Source organism: Phyllostomus discolor, chromosome 2, assembly GCF_004126475.2.
Source record: "Phyllostomus discolor isolate MPI-MPIP mPhyDis1 chromosome 2, mPhyDis1.pri.v3, whole genome shotgun sequence".
Classification (NCBI taxonomy): Eukaryota; Metazoa; Chordata; class Mammalia; order Chiroptera; family Phyllostomidae; genus Phyllostomus; species Phyllostomus discolor.
In genome coordinates, this window is record NC_040904.2 from 4,225,501 (window position 1) to 4,241,914 (window position 16,414).

The 16,414-nt window shown below is 65.7% G+C and overlaps 1 protein-coding gene across 1 annotated transcript in view; it reads left to right on the top strand.

Annotated features, from left to right (window-relative positions):
- Positions 1–7,857: 7,857 nt before the first annotated feature.
- Positions 7,858–16,414, top strand: part of SIM2 (SIM bHLH transcription factor 2) — a 40,036-nt gene continuing 31,479 nt past the window's right edge. Inside the window, exon 1 of the mRNA XM_028504826.2 lies at positions 7,858–8,053. Coding sequence (XP_028360627.1) covers positions 7,879–8,053 — 175 coding nt within the window. The 5' untranslated portion in view covers positions 7,858–7,878. The remainder of the gene's footprint in view (positions 8,054–16,414) is intronic.

The window sequence follows — 16,414 nt, forward strand, 5'->3', positions numbered from 1 at the left end:
CGGTGGACACAGGGTGGAGCGCGCTCAGACGCAGTGGAACACGGAGCCTCTGGCGTCGCCAGGAACAGCCAAGCTCTGTCACGCAACAGCGTTGGCGTTCACCTCCGCGCGGTTCTCCCCCCCGCCCCCCGCCCCCGCCCCCGGCACGCCTGCTCGTCATTGCTCAGAAGCTAGATTTCTCAGTAACCTGTTCCACACACCCACCCCTCCCGTCGTCCCCCGCCCCCTCCCCACGCCCAGCTCTGGGCCTCCACAAGGAAATGCAAGGTTGAAACCCGCTCCGTCGCCCCTCCGCAATAAAGCCGTGTAACCGGCTTCGGCCGTGGGGTCGCAGGGGCACTTCCCCGCGACTCCCCGGAGCCCCCCTCGCGCTCACACCCTGGCCGCCCCTCTGGCAGACAAGGCGGCGAAGCGAACGTTCTCCCGAAGGCGAATCTCTGCGCGTCCAGCTAGGAAGGCGCCCGAGGGCTCACCCGCCTGGTTCAAAAGCTTCTGAGAGCGAAGCGCAGGGAACTCCGCAGTCGGGTTTGAAACAACGTTTTTGTCTGTACCGCAGGGCGAAAAGAGCGTGGGTGCGATTTCTCCCCCCCCCCCCGCCTTCTAAAAAGTGAAGACGGTTCTGGAGTTGAGGCCCAAAATATTCACAAACCTCGCAGTTTGCATCGACCCCGCGGTTCATCCGCTAGCCGAGTTCTTCCAGGGGGGAAATACTCTTGAACTGAGAGAAAGTTCTGAATTTAAGCCTTTTTGTTTGGTAAGGAGCCGCGCTCTGCCCGGAGCCCCCTTTGTCGGGGTGTTTGTTCTGGCACCCGAAGGGAATTCTGTTTCCGGGCAGGTCAAAGAGTGGGGTCGAGAAGGCAGAGGGGAGTCGGGTCTCCCCCAGTTAGGGGCCATGCCGGGTGCGTTCCCATCGCCACCTCTAACGGCTGGGCCGCCAGCGCGAACATTCTGAAAATCCAACTCGCCCGGGTGGTCCCCCTGCGCGCCAACTGGGCTCGGCTCAAGCGGCTTTAGCGAAGCCCAGATGAAAGCTCCAGCCTCCAATGCCCGCCAGACATCCCCCAGCCCACGTACCTGCACGCCCCGGGTCCTGCCCGCCCCACGCGGCCCAGCTCTCTCTGCTTCCCGCTTTCCAGCTGTAAAGAATTGGGGGTGGGGGCATGCGGAGCGGAGACAAGCAGAGGCCGAGCGACCCAAGTGGGGAGAAGGTGGGAGTTGCACACAACGTCCACGCGGCCCCATCCACGTATGGACGCCAAGCTCACTGCCCCCCACTGAGGGCGCAGTGAGACCCCTCAGTGTACCCTGCGCCCCCACATGAGCTCTGAGCGCGCGCGCCCTGGAGCCTCCCAGTCCCTGTGCCCTGGCTCCCCGCACGCCCAGGTGTGGTGGCACCCCCGCCCGTGCGCTCCGAGCCCTCCACCCTCCCTGCTCACCCGGCTCCTCGTGCCGCCGTGCACGTTGCGCCCCCTTCCGCCAACTCGCCCCGGACGCGCCGCTAACTCTACGGGCGGACGGAGACTGCGACCCCAAGGCGGGGACCGCGTCGCCGAGTACGCAGGAAACAGTCCTCTTCGTCTCCTGCACCCAGAGTCGACGGCAGGAGTCCCTGGTCCCTGCTGTGGAATTAAGACCTCTGGCGTTGGGGAAGCCCGACGCTCGGCCCCTTCCGGGCACCCTTATCCAGCCTCGAGTGTGCCCCGAAACTCCCAAAGCAGGGTTTCGGCCCAGGGAGCGACGAGGGGGTGGCGAGGGGCGGCTGCCAGAGCCTCGGTGCCTGGGCACCGGCGTGGTCCCGCCGCCGCCCAAGTCTCAAGTCCGGCCGTGGCGAGCCGGGAACCGCGGACGCCGGACGGCCCTCTCCTGCGGGGGTCGCTCCCTTCTCCTCCCCGGCGGGAGAGCGTGTGGCCGCCGAACAGCTTTCGGGAAACCCGCTTTCTACACCAACATTTTGAAGAAAAGGAAAGGAGCAAAGAAAAGGAAGAATCCGCACGAAGCGGGAAGAGGCTCACGCCCCGGGTTTGGGCCGCAGTGCGCGCCCAGGCCGCGCCGGAGGGGGCCCATCCGGCCGCCCGCGCGCCCGCCGGCATTTCTGTGACTTTTCCTACGAAACCCCGAATGAATTAGCGTCTTTCTTCCTGCAGATTTGTTTAGACTAGGGAGAAAGTTCCCCCGTGTTCGCTTTGCTTTGCAAATAGCTCCCTTATGCTAATGAAACGAGTTTGAGTCCTTCAAGTACTGTAATAGCCCGGTATTATAATCAGCCATAAGGGTTGGCTGATACTATTATCACCTGCTAGAAAAAGAAAAACCTTACTTCCATCGTGTTTGTGCTTTCTTTGATGTGCAAAAATATTGGTCTCTGGCGGATAGGTTTTGCTTTTTAAAGGAGCTTTTTGGGTTGATGCTTCGGAAAGGCGGTTTCAGCGCCATCGCTGATGAACTAGTTGGTTTTCAGGTTTCAGGGCGGCGTGGGATGGATAAAACCGCTTAAGAGTGTCAGCGCTCACCGGGCGCTCGCCACTCCTCGCGACCCCGGGCTGGCTGGAGGCGGAAAGGTGGCTTTGCGGGGAACGGATGCGCGGCCTCTCCCGAAATCGGGGTTTTGAGGCGACGTTTCTGTCAAGCCGGGCAGAGAACCCTCCGGGAGCCCTCGCGGCTCCCCGAGGCCTGGTCAAGGGAGCGGGGGAGGAGGTCAGCGCGGGACGCTGGCGTTCCCCGGTTCCGCGGCAGCGGATCCCTGGCCGGTCCCTGAGCGCGGATCCTAGGCTCCGGGCGCTGCCTACGCTCCAGCGGAATTCCCGCCTCCCCGGAAGACCACTGGCTGTCTTTGTACTTGGGAGGGGCGCTCCGAAGCCCCCTGGGCATCTTCTCAGAGGTGGGGGAGGAAGCTGGGCCAGGCTCAGGAGGTGGGGAAGGAAAACGCCGAGGCAAGGGCTACCTCCTCACCCCCAGGTGACATTAGAGAAAACTTTGCGGCCGCCTTTCCCCCAAAACCAACGCCGCTTTGGTGGCTCCGTGTGGCCCTCGCTCGGGGACTTGGCAAATCACTATAATTAATTACCAGTGGCACTCACTTTTTGTTTCCCTAAGTGCATCGCCTTGAGGGAGGGGGAGGATTCGGCGGCAGCTACCCGGGCCTTCAAACAGGAGGTGCGGCCGCCCGAGCCCCCAGTCCCAGACCCAGAAAGGTGCTGGGCAGCTGAGTCCGAGAGAAGGACGACACGCTTTCCGGAATCGCAGAGAACAGAACCGGCCTCAAGCAGGCACCCTGGGGGGCCTCCTTCCCTTGCCTGCCACCCGCACCCCCAGCCAGGCCGGGACACCCCCACCAAGGCCAAATGCGGTGGCACTAAGGGGCCCGGGGCCCAGGGCACGAAGGTGGATCCGCTCTCGTCACTGCCACAGAACCACGGCACCAGAGAGCCACCCACAACCCGAAAGCAAACACCTCCAATGGAGTGACGCCCAGCGAGAGAGTTGTAAAACAAAGCAACCACAAGGTACCTCCGCTCCCCCGGCGCCTCGGGAAGGGGTGAGCAGCCGCAGTAACTGGCCTGACCTCTGCAGGGGCGCGCCATTGGGAAATGACACTGCCTGCCCGCCATGGCTTTTCACAGAGACCAGCCACAGTGTGCGTGTCCGATCTTTTCTGGGGGTAACGGAACAGGAAAAGTCGGTGACACCTCCACGGGGCCTTACTCGAGGAAAGAAGTGAGCAGCCGAGGCGCTCTCGGAGAGGTCAGACTGAACTCGGGTTCTCCGCCAGGAACAGCCACAGACGCGGGGCTGGGCAGGAGCAGGATTCCTGCAGGAACCACAGCCGTGCGGCCCGCAGCTTGGGAATCGGATGGGTTCGAATCTCGGCAGCCCTGCGTTTTCTGTCGCCCGGGCTTGCTCCAGTGATTGACTTTCTCCTTAAACACCCGTTCTGCGGTTCGAGCCCCCCCTCCCCCGACCCTACACCTCGTGCTAGGTATGGAAGCAGCTCTCCCCCACTCCCACCTCCCTAGGGACCAAGTCTCTGATCCCCCTCTGCCACTTGAGCAGCCCCTCCAGGAGCCCACCCCCGCCGGAACATGTGCGCGCTTCCCCCTTGATCTGACGGGAAAGCCGGCTTCCGCGGGGGATGGGCCCCAGGTAGGCGCCGGGCGCGGCCTGGGGAGGAAGAACAGTTGCGGAGCATCTGAAGCAGAACAGCCAAGCAGATGTGGGGCAGCCTGGGCCCTCCCCTTTCCTCTTGGGGCCTCAATTTCTTCCAGATCAGTTTCCTGATGGAAAATTTCTAAGAGGCGCGCTGGTGTGCTTCTGGGTGCTCCCAGACGCAGGAAGCAGGCAGGACCTGCCCGGGGCTGAGGGTGCCCGCGAGCAGGCAGGGTGCTGGGGGCTCTGGAACCCCCAGAGGGGGCGGAACCCTCTTCCCACTCCTCCTCCTCCTGCCCCCAATGTCCCACCATTCCAGGTTCCGCGGGCTCTTGTCGGCCCTGGGTGATGCCCCTGATTCGGGAGATCAGTTTTGCCTTTAAACCTCTCTCCACCGAGTGTCCAAAGGCCGGTCTCCTTGCGCCGGGCAGTACCAGCTTTAGGCCAAAAGCACAGACCGAGAGTGAGGTACTGCCGGCACACAGAGCCCAGGAAGGAGTGACAGGCAGCAGGTGTCCCAAGCGGAGGCCACCGACAATCTCCCCGACCACTCCAAATAGCGCGTGTTTAGTGAGTGCTTTTCCCAGTTTATACGGAGCTTCTAGCTTGTGGTGTTTGTCCTAAGTGTCCTGGTCCCAGGTAGAGAGAGACCAGGTAAAGCCCTCATCAGGCGCGGGGGTGCGGGCGGGGGTGGGGCTCCTGACTACTCCACGCAGACAGCAGGATCCTTCCCACCGGGGAAACTTGGAGGCCTGCGCCCCAGGACGCTGGGCGCAAACGGGGGTGCGGTGGGAAACCAGGCCGCCGCTGGGTGCGCGCGTTGAACGAATGCGTTGGGGTGGGAGACACACCATGCCCGCTTGGGCAACTGCCGGGGCGGGCTTGGGGCCTGAACGTGTCCTTCACACACACACATCTGCGAGTCTCCAAACACGCCGCGTGACCCTCTCAAACCACGCGATTCGCGCCTGCCTGGCCGGCGCGACCACAGCGGCGGCTGCCACCGCGGAAACCCGGTAGCGAGCTCTCAAGGACGCTCTCCGGTAAAATCCGGGAAATTTGGTTTGAGGAAAGTTGCTGTTCCTGTTACTTGTCGGGCTTCTCCCACTCCCACTTAGCCATGCTTCTGCGATCTGGGTAATCCCTGTCAAGCCCGGGAGGAATTCTCCCGGGTCCGTAATTGAGGATCGGAAATCGCGGGGGTGAGGGAGCGTTAAATCCTCCCGAAGCGAGGTCGGGTGCAGGAGCGCACTCCCGGCGGCCTACGCCAGTTGCGGCGGGGCCCAGCCAGCGGTGCCTTTCCCCTTGGAGTCCCTTCTCCGGGCAGCCCCGAGCCGACGGCTGTTCACGCAGCTCCCCGCGCAGGATTCGGGGCAGGGAAGAAGGCCTGGAGAGCTGCGTTTGGGCACGACCCACCCGCGACGCTCGCGCGCGGCTCCGGCCCTCTTCACCCAGTGCCGGAAACAGGAAAGCGTTCCCTAATCCGAAACCCCAAGGGAAGTGCCGGCTTCTCCGTGCGCCCGGCGTGTAGCGGGGAGCCACCAAGTCCGACACTCGCTCGGCTTCCTGTTTTCCGAACACCGGCCCGGCGAGCCGAGGCCAAGACCACAGGGTGAGGGGCCAGACGCGGGGCCGAGTCGGGATCTCTGCACCGTCCCGCCCACCCCGGGAGCTACGACCCACCCCTCGGACGAAGAACCTGTGACCTTCAAAGGGATCCTTGAAAAAGGTCAGGAGCGCCTGCGACAGAAGAGGGGGTCGCCGTCCGGGCCTTGCAGGCGCAGGGGAGGGAGGAGGAGCCCGGGTCAGTGCCGGGTGGCGAGTTCGCTGAGCCGCAGGCTCCTCCGGGGACGCGAGCGTGAGCTGGCGCCAGAGACCCGGACCTTAGCCCCCGGCGGGCGGGCGGTCACGGGACTCACCTCCTCGCAGCTGCGCCCCACAGCTCCACAGCCCTACTCGCCAAGGAATCCCCGGTGCGCCCAGCCCTGCGTCCAGCTGAGGCCGCCCCCTGACCCTGCGCGGGCGGGAAGCTGCGGTGTTACCAGAGCGCAGGTCTGCGCGGCAACCGGACGGTTCAGACCCCTAGAAGAGGTGGGGGCTTGTGCAACCGAGATGTCGGGAGGATCCCACCCCTGGCTGCAGGCACCGGAGCGTGGGTCGGAGGAACGGGGGTCGGGGACGGGAGGATTCTTTCGGGCCAGCGCGGCCGTGAGGGGCAGCGCCGGGACACCGATGGCTGCGTCTCCAACTGCGCCTCCCTATTCCGACCGCCTCCTGCCCCACCACCTTGGCCCCCGCCGGTGCTCGCCCGGTGATCCGCGCTCCGAGACCCGAAGCTTCCGCCGCAGCCACGATTCCCCCAAGTCCCGGCTGCCCCGGGTCGGGCTGCGGGAGTCGGGCTGCGGCCCCGTTCCCTGCGCCGCCCTAGGCGAGGCGTGGACTCTAGGCTCGGCTCCCGGACCTACTCCCTTCGTGCGGCCCGCGCGTGCCCGCGGCCTCCGCCTCTCCGGGTAAGACGCCAGTCTCCTTTCGCTCCCGTGTTTCGAGAGAAAGGGCAGAAGGGTCGTTTCCGAGCCTTTCACGCGCCCTTTCCTGAGGTGGGTGTGTGTGTGGAGGGGGGTGTTCTTCGTTTCTGTCCCCTCCCCCCCGCGATGAGGCTCGGGGACCTGCGAAGTGCAAGGGGAGAAGGCGCGGGGCCAGCGCAGGCTCGGAGGACTCAGTCTTGCCCAGCCGGGCCCTCGGCGGGAGGGTCGCGCCGCCTCCCGTGCCACCGCGGAGGTCCAGGCATCCCCTTCCTCCCTCCCCCCATTCGCTCCTCCCCGCCGCCGTTCCGAGCGCCCGGGTCCCGCGGCCCTCTGGCCAGCCCCCGCGGCGCGCCTGGTACACTCACCCAGACTTCCTCCAGCCCGGGCGCGCGCCGGTCTCCCCTGGGAGAGTCCCTGGAGGCCGTGACGCGGAGGCGCGCCTGTGACTCCCGGGCCGCGGCGGAGTCGGGAGGCGAGGTTCGCCGCCCCCGCCCCCGCCCCCGCCGCGGTCCCTCCCCCCGGACCCCCCTCCCCGGGCCGCCGCGGCCCAGTGCTCCGCCCGAAGGCGGGTCCGCCATAAACAAACGCAGCTCGGTCGCACGTGCACCGCGGAGCTGCTGCGCGCCGCGACAGATCGCGGGCTCCGGGCGCAGTGTCTCCGGGCGCAGGAAACCACCAGGGAGGGCAGGAGAGCGCGCCCGGGCCCGGCCCCAGCCGCCTACGCCCCGGCTCCCCTCTGCTCGCCTCCCGCTCCATGGCTCCGCGGCCGCCGCCGCCTTTGCTGCCCTCCAGCCCGGAGGGGCCTCGGGGCAGCGGATACGAGCACTCGGTCGAGGACTAAACCGCACCGCCGCCTCCTTGCCGGGCCCTCTCCATCCCTACCGAGAGCCGAGGCGCGGGAGAAAACAGGGAGGAAGGAAGGACAAGAAGCCAGTGGGAAGTCGAGGCTCCTGTCGCCGCGGGACTGTCGAGCTCCGAGGAGGCTGCGCCCGGGGCGGCGGCGGCGGGGGCTGCACGGGGCTCTCGGGCCGCGGCGGTGGAGACGCGTCTCGGTGCCCAGGGCGGCCCCGCGCACCTGCCCGCGGTCGGCGGCCCAGACTCACCTGGCCCGCCGCGCCGCCTTCCCTCCGCCTCGGCGCCGCCACAGCCGGAGCGGGGCTCCGCGGGCCTGGAGCACGGCCGGGTCTAATATGCCCGGAGCCGAGGCGCGATGAAGGAGAAGTCCAAGAATGCGGCCAAGACGAGGAGGGAGAAGGAAAATGGCGAGTTTTATGAGCTGGCCAAGCTGCTGCCGCTGCCGTCGGCCATCACCTCGCAGCTGGACAAGGCGTCCATCATCCGGCTCACCACCAGCTACCTGAAGATGCGCGCGGTCTTCCCCGAAGGTGAGGCTGCGGTGGGTAGTGGGGCGCTGGGGAGCCCGGCGGCCTCGGCCCAGGCTGGTCCGGGGCGCCTTGGGGAGGCCGCTCCGGAGGCTTTGGCTCCGGCTGGAGAGAGGGGACGGGGCCCCCGAGCCCCAGAGACCGAACCTTCTCCTGGCCCGAGGCTGGGCCGGGGCGCACCAAGAACTGATCTACGAACGTGTTATTCCATTCCCGCCAACCTTCCTTCTTTCTTTTCTTTCTTCCCTTTTAACTCTCCCTCTCCCACTTTCTCCTTCTTCCATTCCTCTCTCCCGTGGCGGGGGCGGGGCATGCGCGCCCCGGAGGGGAGTGAAGGGCACTCGCGGCTCCCGCCGAGGCCCCGGCCTGCAGGCCCCAGCGCCCGGCAGAGCGCGGGAGGGGCCGGGCTTCGGACTCGGGTCTCTCGGGCCTCTCCCCTTCCCCGGGGCTGGACTCGGGCGGTCGGCGGGGGAGACAGGGCCAGTTCCGAGCCCAGACCCGGAAGGAGCGAGCCGGAGGCGATTAATTTGAAAATGGCAGGCGGCGGGCCTAAGCGCAATCTCCCCCACCCCGCATGGGAACTAAAAACCCGGAGGGGCAGGTGCCCTGGTAGGCGAGGGTCTCCAGGACCCTTGGGCCCCGCAGACTTGCAGTGGTAAGAAATGGCGGGGTGCTGGGGCCTGTGGGTTATCCTTGCAGCCAGGCAGGGCACTGCAGGACTGGGGGAGGCCCGGTCACCCCAGCATTTGCTTTCAGTGTCTGGGTGGCTCTGAACCAAGCCCCCTTCGGCGACTCTGTCCTCTGCGGGGATCGCTGAGGCCTAGTGCCGGAGAGCCTGGCACCGGCCTGATGGGCGCCCCCAGACCTCGGGTCGGGGGGCTCGCCCCGGATCCTCTGGAGCCCCAGCAGCCCCAGATGGAGTAGGGAGACCACCTCAGCAGCCGACTGGAGGGTCTGCAGTGCAGGGACGGTTGTCCCTGGCCGGGCCGTGGCTCCCGCACCGAGGCAGCCCTGCGGCCGGTGTGCAAGCCCGGCGCTGTTTGGTCTGCAGGGCCGAGCCTGTTAACAAAGGTCTCGGGGTCTCTCGGTCTCTCGGAGCCGCCCTCCGCGCTGCCTCCAGGGTGGAGCGGTGGGGACGGTCTGCCACTGCGACCTCCAGCTTCGCCACGGTGTAGCCGGAGGGGAGTTCAGGGGGGCCCGAAAGCAGTGTTCCTTGCAGGGGCCTGGCCTCGCCCGTGCCTCCGGCTGGGCTGTTGCGGCCACTGGGTGATGTCCTCCTGGTGGCAGCAGCCTGGGACCGCCCGCCAGAGCCCAGCCCGGCCAGAGCCGGCACTGGGGTTCTTTCCCTCCCCGACCCTGACCAGCGAGGAACTGATGGCCAGTGGTGACTGTTTGTCCAACCAGGGGTGCCTCGGGCACGCTAGAAGCAACGACGATTCCTCTGCAGCTCAAGTTGCAGTGAAAAGGAAAAGAGAATTAGATGTTACACTGGCTGAATCCTTCCTGCCTGGGGAGGAGTGATGGGAACTGGTTTGCCCCCGCCACCCCACCCCCAGCTGAGCTGTTTCTTTATGGGAATGCTACGAGGCAGGTGTGAACCCAGACGGGACACCCACCTCCCCCGCCCCCGCTGGAAAGAAAAACATACAAAGAAAGGATCGGAAGATTGCATGATTCGTCGCCAATGATTTAAAATAAAGCCAGAAGTCACTTAGAAAGGGAGGTCTGGAGAAAGAACGCTAATTGTAAGCCATTGTTGTGAGGGGGATTTGTAGGAAAACCTGCTAAAAATTAGGAAGTCGTGAGTAGACAGGCTTCTGCCTTCTAGGTCTGTGCGTTCTAGCCCCGGAGAGTGAGTCTCCAGGCGTTTGGGCCCGGAACTGCCTGACCCCGAGTCCGCGGCAGGACCCGGGCCGGGCCTGGAGCTCCGGCCTCTGTGCCTTTCAGTGGTGGCCTGGTTGCGGGGCCGCCCGCGTGTCTGCAGCGGTGAGCACGGGGCTGGAACTCCAGGAGCATCTGGGAGGGAGCCGTTTGACCCCAAGGTTTTGGATAGGCCCCGAACCCAGTCCCCGATGGATAGGGGACTGGAGGGGGACAGTGGCTCTGACGGGGCTCTCCTTCAGCACTGCAGGGAGGGTGCCGGCCTGCAGGGGTGGACGGGCAGCCTCTGGACCAGTCTTTGCCCTGAGAGGGCTCTGGCCTGGGGCTCCGGACGGCTGCCCCATTTTCCCTCAGATCAGTTTTGGGGCAAGGGGTTGTGCCGCTGGATGCCGGGCTAAGAGAGAAAGCTGCATTTAGGAAGAGCTCAATTATGCAAAATTGCCTGCTCCCCGTCCAGTAACTCCCCAGGATAGGGGAGAGGAAGAGGCGCCTTAACTGAGTTGACCTGGTCCGGGGATTCGGTTCTGTGCTGGGGATGGGGTGCGGGATTGGGAAGTATCGGGGGCACCGCCAGGGTCCAGGCGAGGGCGTTAGGCAGGTTTCAGGGCCACAGCCGTCCCGGGTGGCAGTGGGAACTCCACATCTGCCCAGCTCTTGGCCTTGGATGAGAAGACGCCCGGCAGAACCGACTCGCCAAGCACAGCCTGGCTGCTCGCTGTCCGTAGCCCCAGAGCGGGGCAGGCGGGGCCCCTGGGTGAAGAAGGGCCTCGGACTTGGGGAGTCAGGAGAAGAAAAGCAGGATCGCAAGGAACCACAAGACTCGCCAGAACACCCTTTGTACTTGGGTTTCCCCCCCAGTGAGGGCAAGAACGAGCCTGTGCACCCCTGCTCTCCCGCTGGAGGGGGGCCTTCCACCGCAGCTCCTTTCTCCCCAAGTCTGCCGGGCAGGGGGAGGGAGCCAGGAGCCCAAGGGGGGCACTCCCGGCTCGTCCAGTCCTCGGCTTGGGACTGGTGGCAGTGTTGACAGCCTTTCAAGGCTCCACTCCGGTCAAGCCGCCCCACAAGACCTGGGCCCCCTGGTCTGTGAAATGGGCCCATCAGCAGCCCCGAGGCGGCCTAGGATTCCTGGGGTCGGTGTGAGAAACCCCGGCCTTCCAGGTGGACATCCAACCTGCCGTCACTCCAGCTGCTGCTTCCTGCATGCTCTCCGCTTGTCCCCAGCCACTCGTGGCTTCCGCAGCGCTCCTTCGACGGCCCTCCAGGGCTTGGTGCTCGGCCTGGCAGGACCTGCTGTTTGCTGGGCCCCCCCACATCCCCCCCCCCAACAGCCAACGTGGAAGTAGGAGGTCGATGGGCAGGAAGGAGGGCAGAAGGGCAGGGCTGGCCTTGGAAATGGACTCGGAGTTAAAAACTGGGCCAGTGAATGGGAGGCTGGGAAGGCAGGGGACCCCTGGGTGTCCCCCTCTTCACAGGGGGACCTTGCCTTCAGGAGACGGGGCACTCTGGAAAGCACCGGCGCTTGTCCGCAGAAACCCCCAGGGCAGGCGAGCTCCGCTGTGGTCTGTCTGTGGCCGACTCAGGGCTAGTCCCGCCGTCGGGGCGGTCTGCAGTGGGCCTCAGGCGGTCGGTCGGGCAGAGTCAGAGCTGCAGGGGCTCCACGGCCAATGTCGAGGGTCAGGCCCCTTCCGGGGAGCAGAGGTCGGAGCCCCCTCCAAGGAGCAGAGCGTGCGGTCCCTGCTGGAAGCGCTGGCACAGGCCCCGGGTCAGGCACGGAGCTGGAAACCGAGGCTGACCCTGGAAAGGGGAACAGAGCCCCCCCTCCCCGTCCCCAGACCTGAAGACCCGAGACAGGTGTGGGCGACAGATGGGGAAGGGACCGGAACACCCAGCACAGCCTTTTACTTAAAAGAAGCGAAAGCGCCGTTCACAGGCTGCGGAAGTGGGTCCGGAGGCCTGAGTTGCTCCAGCGGCGGGGTCTGTCTGCATTTAGATTCACGCAGGGCCTCCCCTGCCTCCCCCCCAGCACACAGGCACATCCCGCACCCCGCGCCCTGCGGACGGGAGGCCAGCCGCCGTCCTAGGCATCGTGACCGGGATCCGAACCCTCTGATTTAGACGGTTCAGTGAGGGCGCTCCTGGACAGACCTGGGGTTACAGCTCCAAGGCCTTTCTTTACTGCAGCTCGAAATAACGTGGATTTTTTAAAAAATAGACTTACTTTTTTAAAATGTGGAGTTTTGCAGCCCTCCCCCATCTCCACGTCGAAGCCTGCCGGCCTGTGCGCCTGGGCTCCGGAGGGAAAGCTCACACTGGCCGCCCGAGCAGGGCGCAGGGGGATTCAGGGGTGCGGGGTCCTGGCAGCTGGGGGCCAGACCTGCAGCGGGCGCTGCGTGTTCGATTCCCGGGGTCTCTGGGGCACAGGAAGCTGCTGTGTAGTGGCCCAGGGATCTTCGAGGTCTGAGCCACAGGCGTTGGGAGGAGGGGGCGCGTCTGGCGGTCTGTAGTCTGAGCACCCACAGCACGGGCCAGCCCTGGGAGCCCCCTCCCTCCACTCCCCTGTCTCACTTGCGTGGCTTTCTCGGGGCACCCCTCCCTACCACCCCTTCCTACCCTTCCCCCGGCTCACCCTGCAGCTGGCAGTCTGGGGCAAGGCCGGGCTTTTCCAGGGAGCCCAGAGAGAGGCAGCTTTCCAAGGCAGGGGAAGAACCCCATGCGTGGAGGAGGCCAGCACCGTGGTAGTTTCCTGGGACCCCGAGTCAACAGCGCTGGGCTCTCCTGGAGCATCGAGGAAGGCCATCCCCAAGCTCCCCTCTGCCTCACAGCCTTGCCCAGGGCTGGTGCCGTGGTCGCCTAGCCGTGGAGGGAGCCCGGCCCTGGAGGAGCCTCCTGAGGCTGCCGCCCTGAGGTCGCTCGGGCCCTGACTGTGGGGGTGGGGCGGCAGGCACCAGAAGTGGGCTCCCAGCTTGGGGACAGGAGAGAGAGCTGTGGGAAAGGGGGCCCAGCAGCCAGCTGGCCCTCCCCCTTCCCCACCCCCACTTCTTGACTTTGGAGTGGTTTACAGTTGGGGAGTGGGATGCTGTGTGCTCAGATCGCCCTCAGCCACAGAGAGGTCAAGGTCCCCAATATCACACCCCCTTTCCGGAGAAGAGGGTAGGTAGTGCTGGGGGGAGGAGAGGCAGAGGAGAAGGCTGGACCCAGGTGGTGGGGGCCTTTCTCTGGAACCCTTCTCACCTTGGGCCAGCGGGCTCACTGAACTCCCCAGCACCCCCATTTCAGGGCGAGAAATTAAGGTTGGTGGTCGGGGCGCTTGCCTGAGATCTGACCTTCCAGGCTGGGCCTCTTTACTGGGCAGGGGAGGGGGGCGCTCCCGGAGGTCTGCCCGGCGTCCCACTACCCCAGGTCCAGTTCTCCGCGGAGGGGCAGGGGCACGTAGGCCCCTGCTATTGACCCCATTTAATGGCCACAGGGTCCCCGTGTGCAGCGTTTCTGTCACCGGTTCAGACACCCGAGGGTGCCGTGGGGAAGCCGGAGAGGCCCTGTCCGTCCCGGGAGTTCTGACCAGAGGCGGCCCCTGTCTCCGGGGCTGCACCCAGTGGTCACGGGCCCCAGCCAGCTCTGCGCCTGTGTCCAGAGCAAAGAGTGTCCCCGCACCTGAGGGGCGTGACCCTGCTCACCCTGAGGGGACCTCTCCACTGTGTCCCCTTCCCTGGGGAATCATTGCATTTGTGTGGCCGCCTGTTAATGGTCTGTGGCCTGGGCCTGGAGGGCAGGGGGACCCTGAACTGGTTGCTGACTGACCAACTGAGCACCTGGGGAGGGGGGAGGAGGGGCCACATTTAGGTAGCTTCCCCAGCAGGAGGGCCTGGTGAGTTTAAACCGAGCAGCCAGCCAAGCGTGAGTACCAAGGTGCAGGCACCCCCAGACCCTGGAAGGCAGAGGGGAAAGGGGATGCCTGGCTCCCTCTCCTTCTAACCCAGTGGCTGACCCTCCCCCGGACCTGGCCATCTGCAGTCCAGTGGCAGGGAGTCCCCAGCAGATCCCCCTGCCAAAACCTGCAGGGCAAGTGGCACCCAAACGCTGGTGGCTGGGGAGCTATGGGCTGGGCTTGGGATGCGGCGGCTGCCCCACAGTCCCCGAGTGGACGGGCCGCCAGTTCGGGCGGGACAGCCAGCTGGCCAAGAGCTGGTGCCCCTGGGGGACCTCAACCCGTCTTCTCTCGCAGGCCCCCCCTCGCTTCCAGACAAAGCCCTTTGTTAGGTCCAGACGAGGGCCACGTCCACACAGCACCTCACTTTTGGGGGAGCATGTTGTTTGCAAACTTTAATTTACTTAGCCTCCGCCTCCCGTCCAAGCTTTTACGGGCCAAGGGCACAAGCCTCCCCCGCAGCAGTTTCTAATGGGAGAGCTGGTGGCCCCGCCACCCAGGGCGAGGTGACACGGGCCGGGATGCTCGAGGGTCACCCCCCCACACCCCCACCCCCGCCCCCCGCTGGGCCCAGATCTGCACCCTCACAGCAGAGGCTCCGGGAAGTGGTGGGAGAACTTGCAGTGAGGCCCGAGGGCAGGCGCCCTGGAAGCACCTGGGTGTCGGGGTTACACGGGAAACGTCCCGAGCACCCAGTGTGTTTCCGAGTGTGCGGCCAGAGCCTGCAGCGCCTGGGCTGTCAGGAAAGGGGGGGTGCAGGGGAGTGTGGTCGGGCGGCCATTCCCCCCGGGGTAGGCTTCCCTGGGTCCCTTGGCAGGGACCCTTCCGGAGGCCACAGCCAGGAGACCACGCGCACTTTCCCCACGGAGCCGGGACGGATGGTGCCCTGGCCCAAACCTGGAAAAGCCCCCAGCACAGGGCAAAGGGCTGTTACCGGGGCGGACCTGTCCATTTGCAGAAACCCAAATTCCTGGGTCTTTATTACATGCTTCCTTCAAGCTCTGGGGCTTTTATAATCTGGTTCTTTCCAGCTCTGGTTGGACGGAGTGGACGCTGCCCCTGCCCAGCGGCTGCAGCGGTGAGGGCCGGCGGGCGAGAGGCGGAGGCGCTGCTGTGGTCTCGGGGCCGTCCCTGGGGGTGGGCCGAGGCCGCCGCAGTCCGTTCCTGAGGTTGGAGAGACAGCTCTGTCCACGGGGTGGAGGCCGAGGGGCCGCCGTCACATTTGGGGGATTGGGATATGTGGGAATTAGCCACTTCCTCCCGGGGAGGCCAGGATAAGTGTCTAATTCCTAGAGCCCAGGAGGAGAAACGCAAGGGCATTGCTTTTTATATTCGCTGAGCCGGGCTCCCCAGGAAGGGTCCCCAAAGCCTCAGTGGGGACTCAGGGCAGCGGCCGCCCCTCCCCGCCCCACCCCCCACCACCGCAGTTGCTCCAGGCCCCCAGCCGCCTCTCGCTGGGGATGCATTTTCCTCCTCCTGGGGTCAAGGCCACCAGAAGCCGTGTTGCCACAGTTCGCGCAGGGGCAGTGGGGAGACCTCAGGTTCCTGCGTGCGACCCTCACCTCTGCCCATTCACTTGCCGCCGCCCTTAGAGGAGCTTTGTGATCACCGTCGATCCCAGGAACAGCCCTGGAATTCTCGGGGGCCGGACGAGGCTCCCTGCCCCGTGCGTGTGCATCCGGCCCTGGCCTCTGGTCCCGCACTCCACGCGAGCAGCAGGCTGGGGCCGTCTAGCCTGCTCCTCATTGGAGGGGGGGAAGGTGGACACCTAGGGGGACTCACAGCCCACCCTGCACGGGGCAGCGGCTGGGGTGGGCAGCGCTTGAGTGAGCCTGGAGCCTGGGGGCGCACTTACCGTGCAGGGAAGTGGGGCGCAGGCCGACACCGCGGTCCCGGCCTTCGCCGCCTCCTGTCGGGGGCTGCAGGGGGAACTGGAGGGTGGCTGGCTGGGGGTGGGGGCCCCCCACAGAAGGACCGTAGGCCCCGGCTGAGTGTTCTGCAAGGTGGCGCTTAACACTGCAGCCTCAGCTGGCTCTCCTGCTTCCTCCGGAGTCCGCAGAGGACGGCCCGGGATCTCGGGGTCACGGCTGATGAGCCGAGGGTGCAGGAGAGGCCGGCTGTGCTGGGAAGGGCGGCCTCTCCTTGGGTGCGCTTTCTGCAGCGCTGCTGCTGGCCCTCGGGGAGGTGATGGGGAGGAGCAGGGGTCTGGGGGTGGGGGTGGGGGCAGATAGGAAAGGTGGGGCTTGGGGGACCCTAATTATGTGACAGCTACACCTCCCCATGACCGCGGGGCACAGATGGCTCTCGCCGCCTTTGGGGCAGCCCCGTCCCGCAGTTCCCGAGTTTGGAGTTCGCTCTCCAAGCTGAGGAGCCCGCACTCCAAACTGGGGGGGGGGGGGCCCGCCAGGTAAATCCTTCCGAGGCTGCAGCTCTTGGATTGGAAGGGGATGGCGCCCGCCCCCCCCCCCCCAGGGCGCCCGTGAGACCTGCAGAGCCACGGGGTTACTGAGGTTGAAAAAGATTTTTATTTTATTTTAACTTTGTTACTGCAGGAGAGA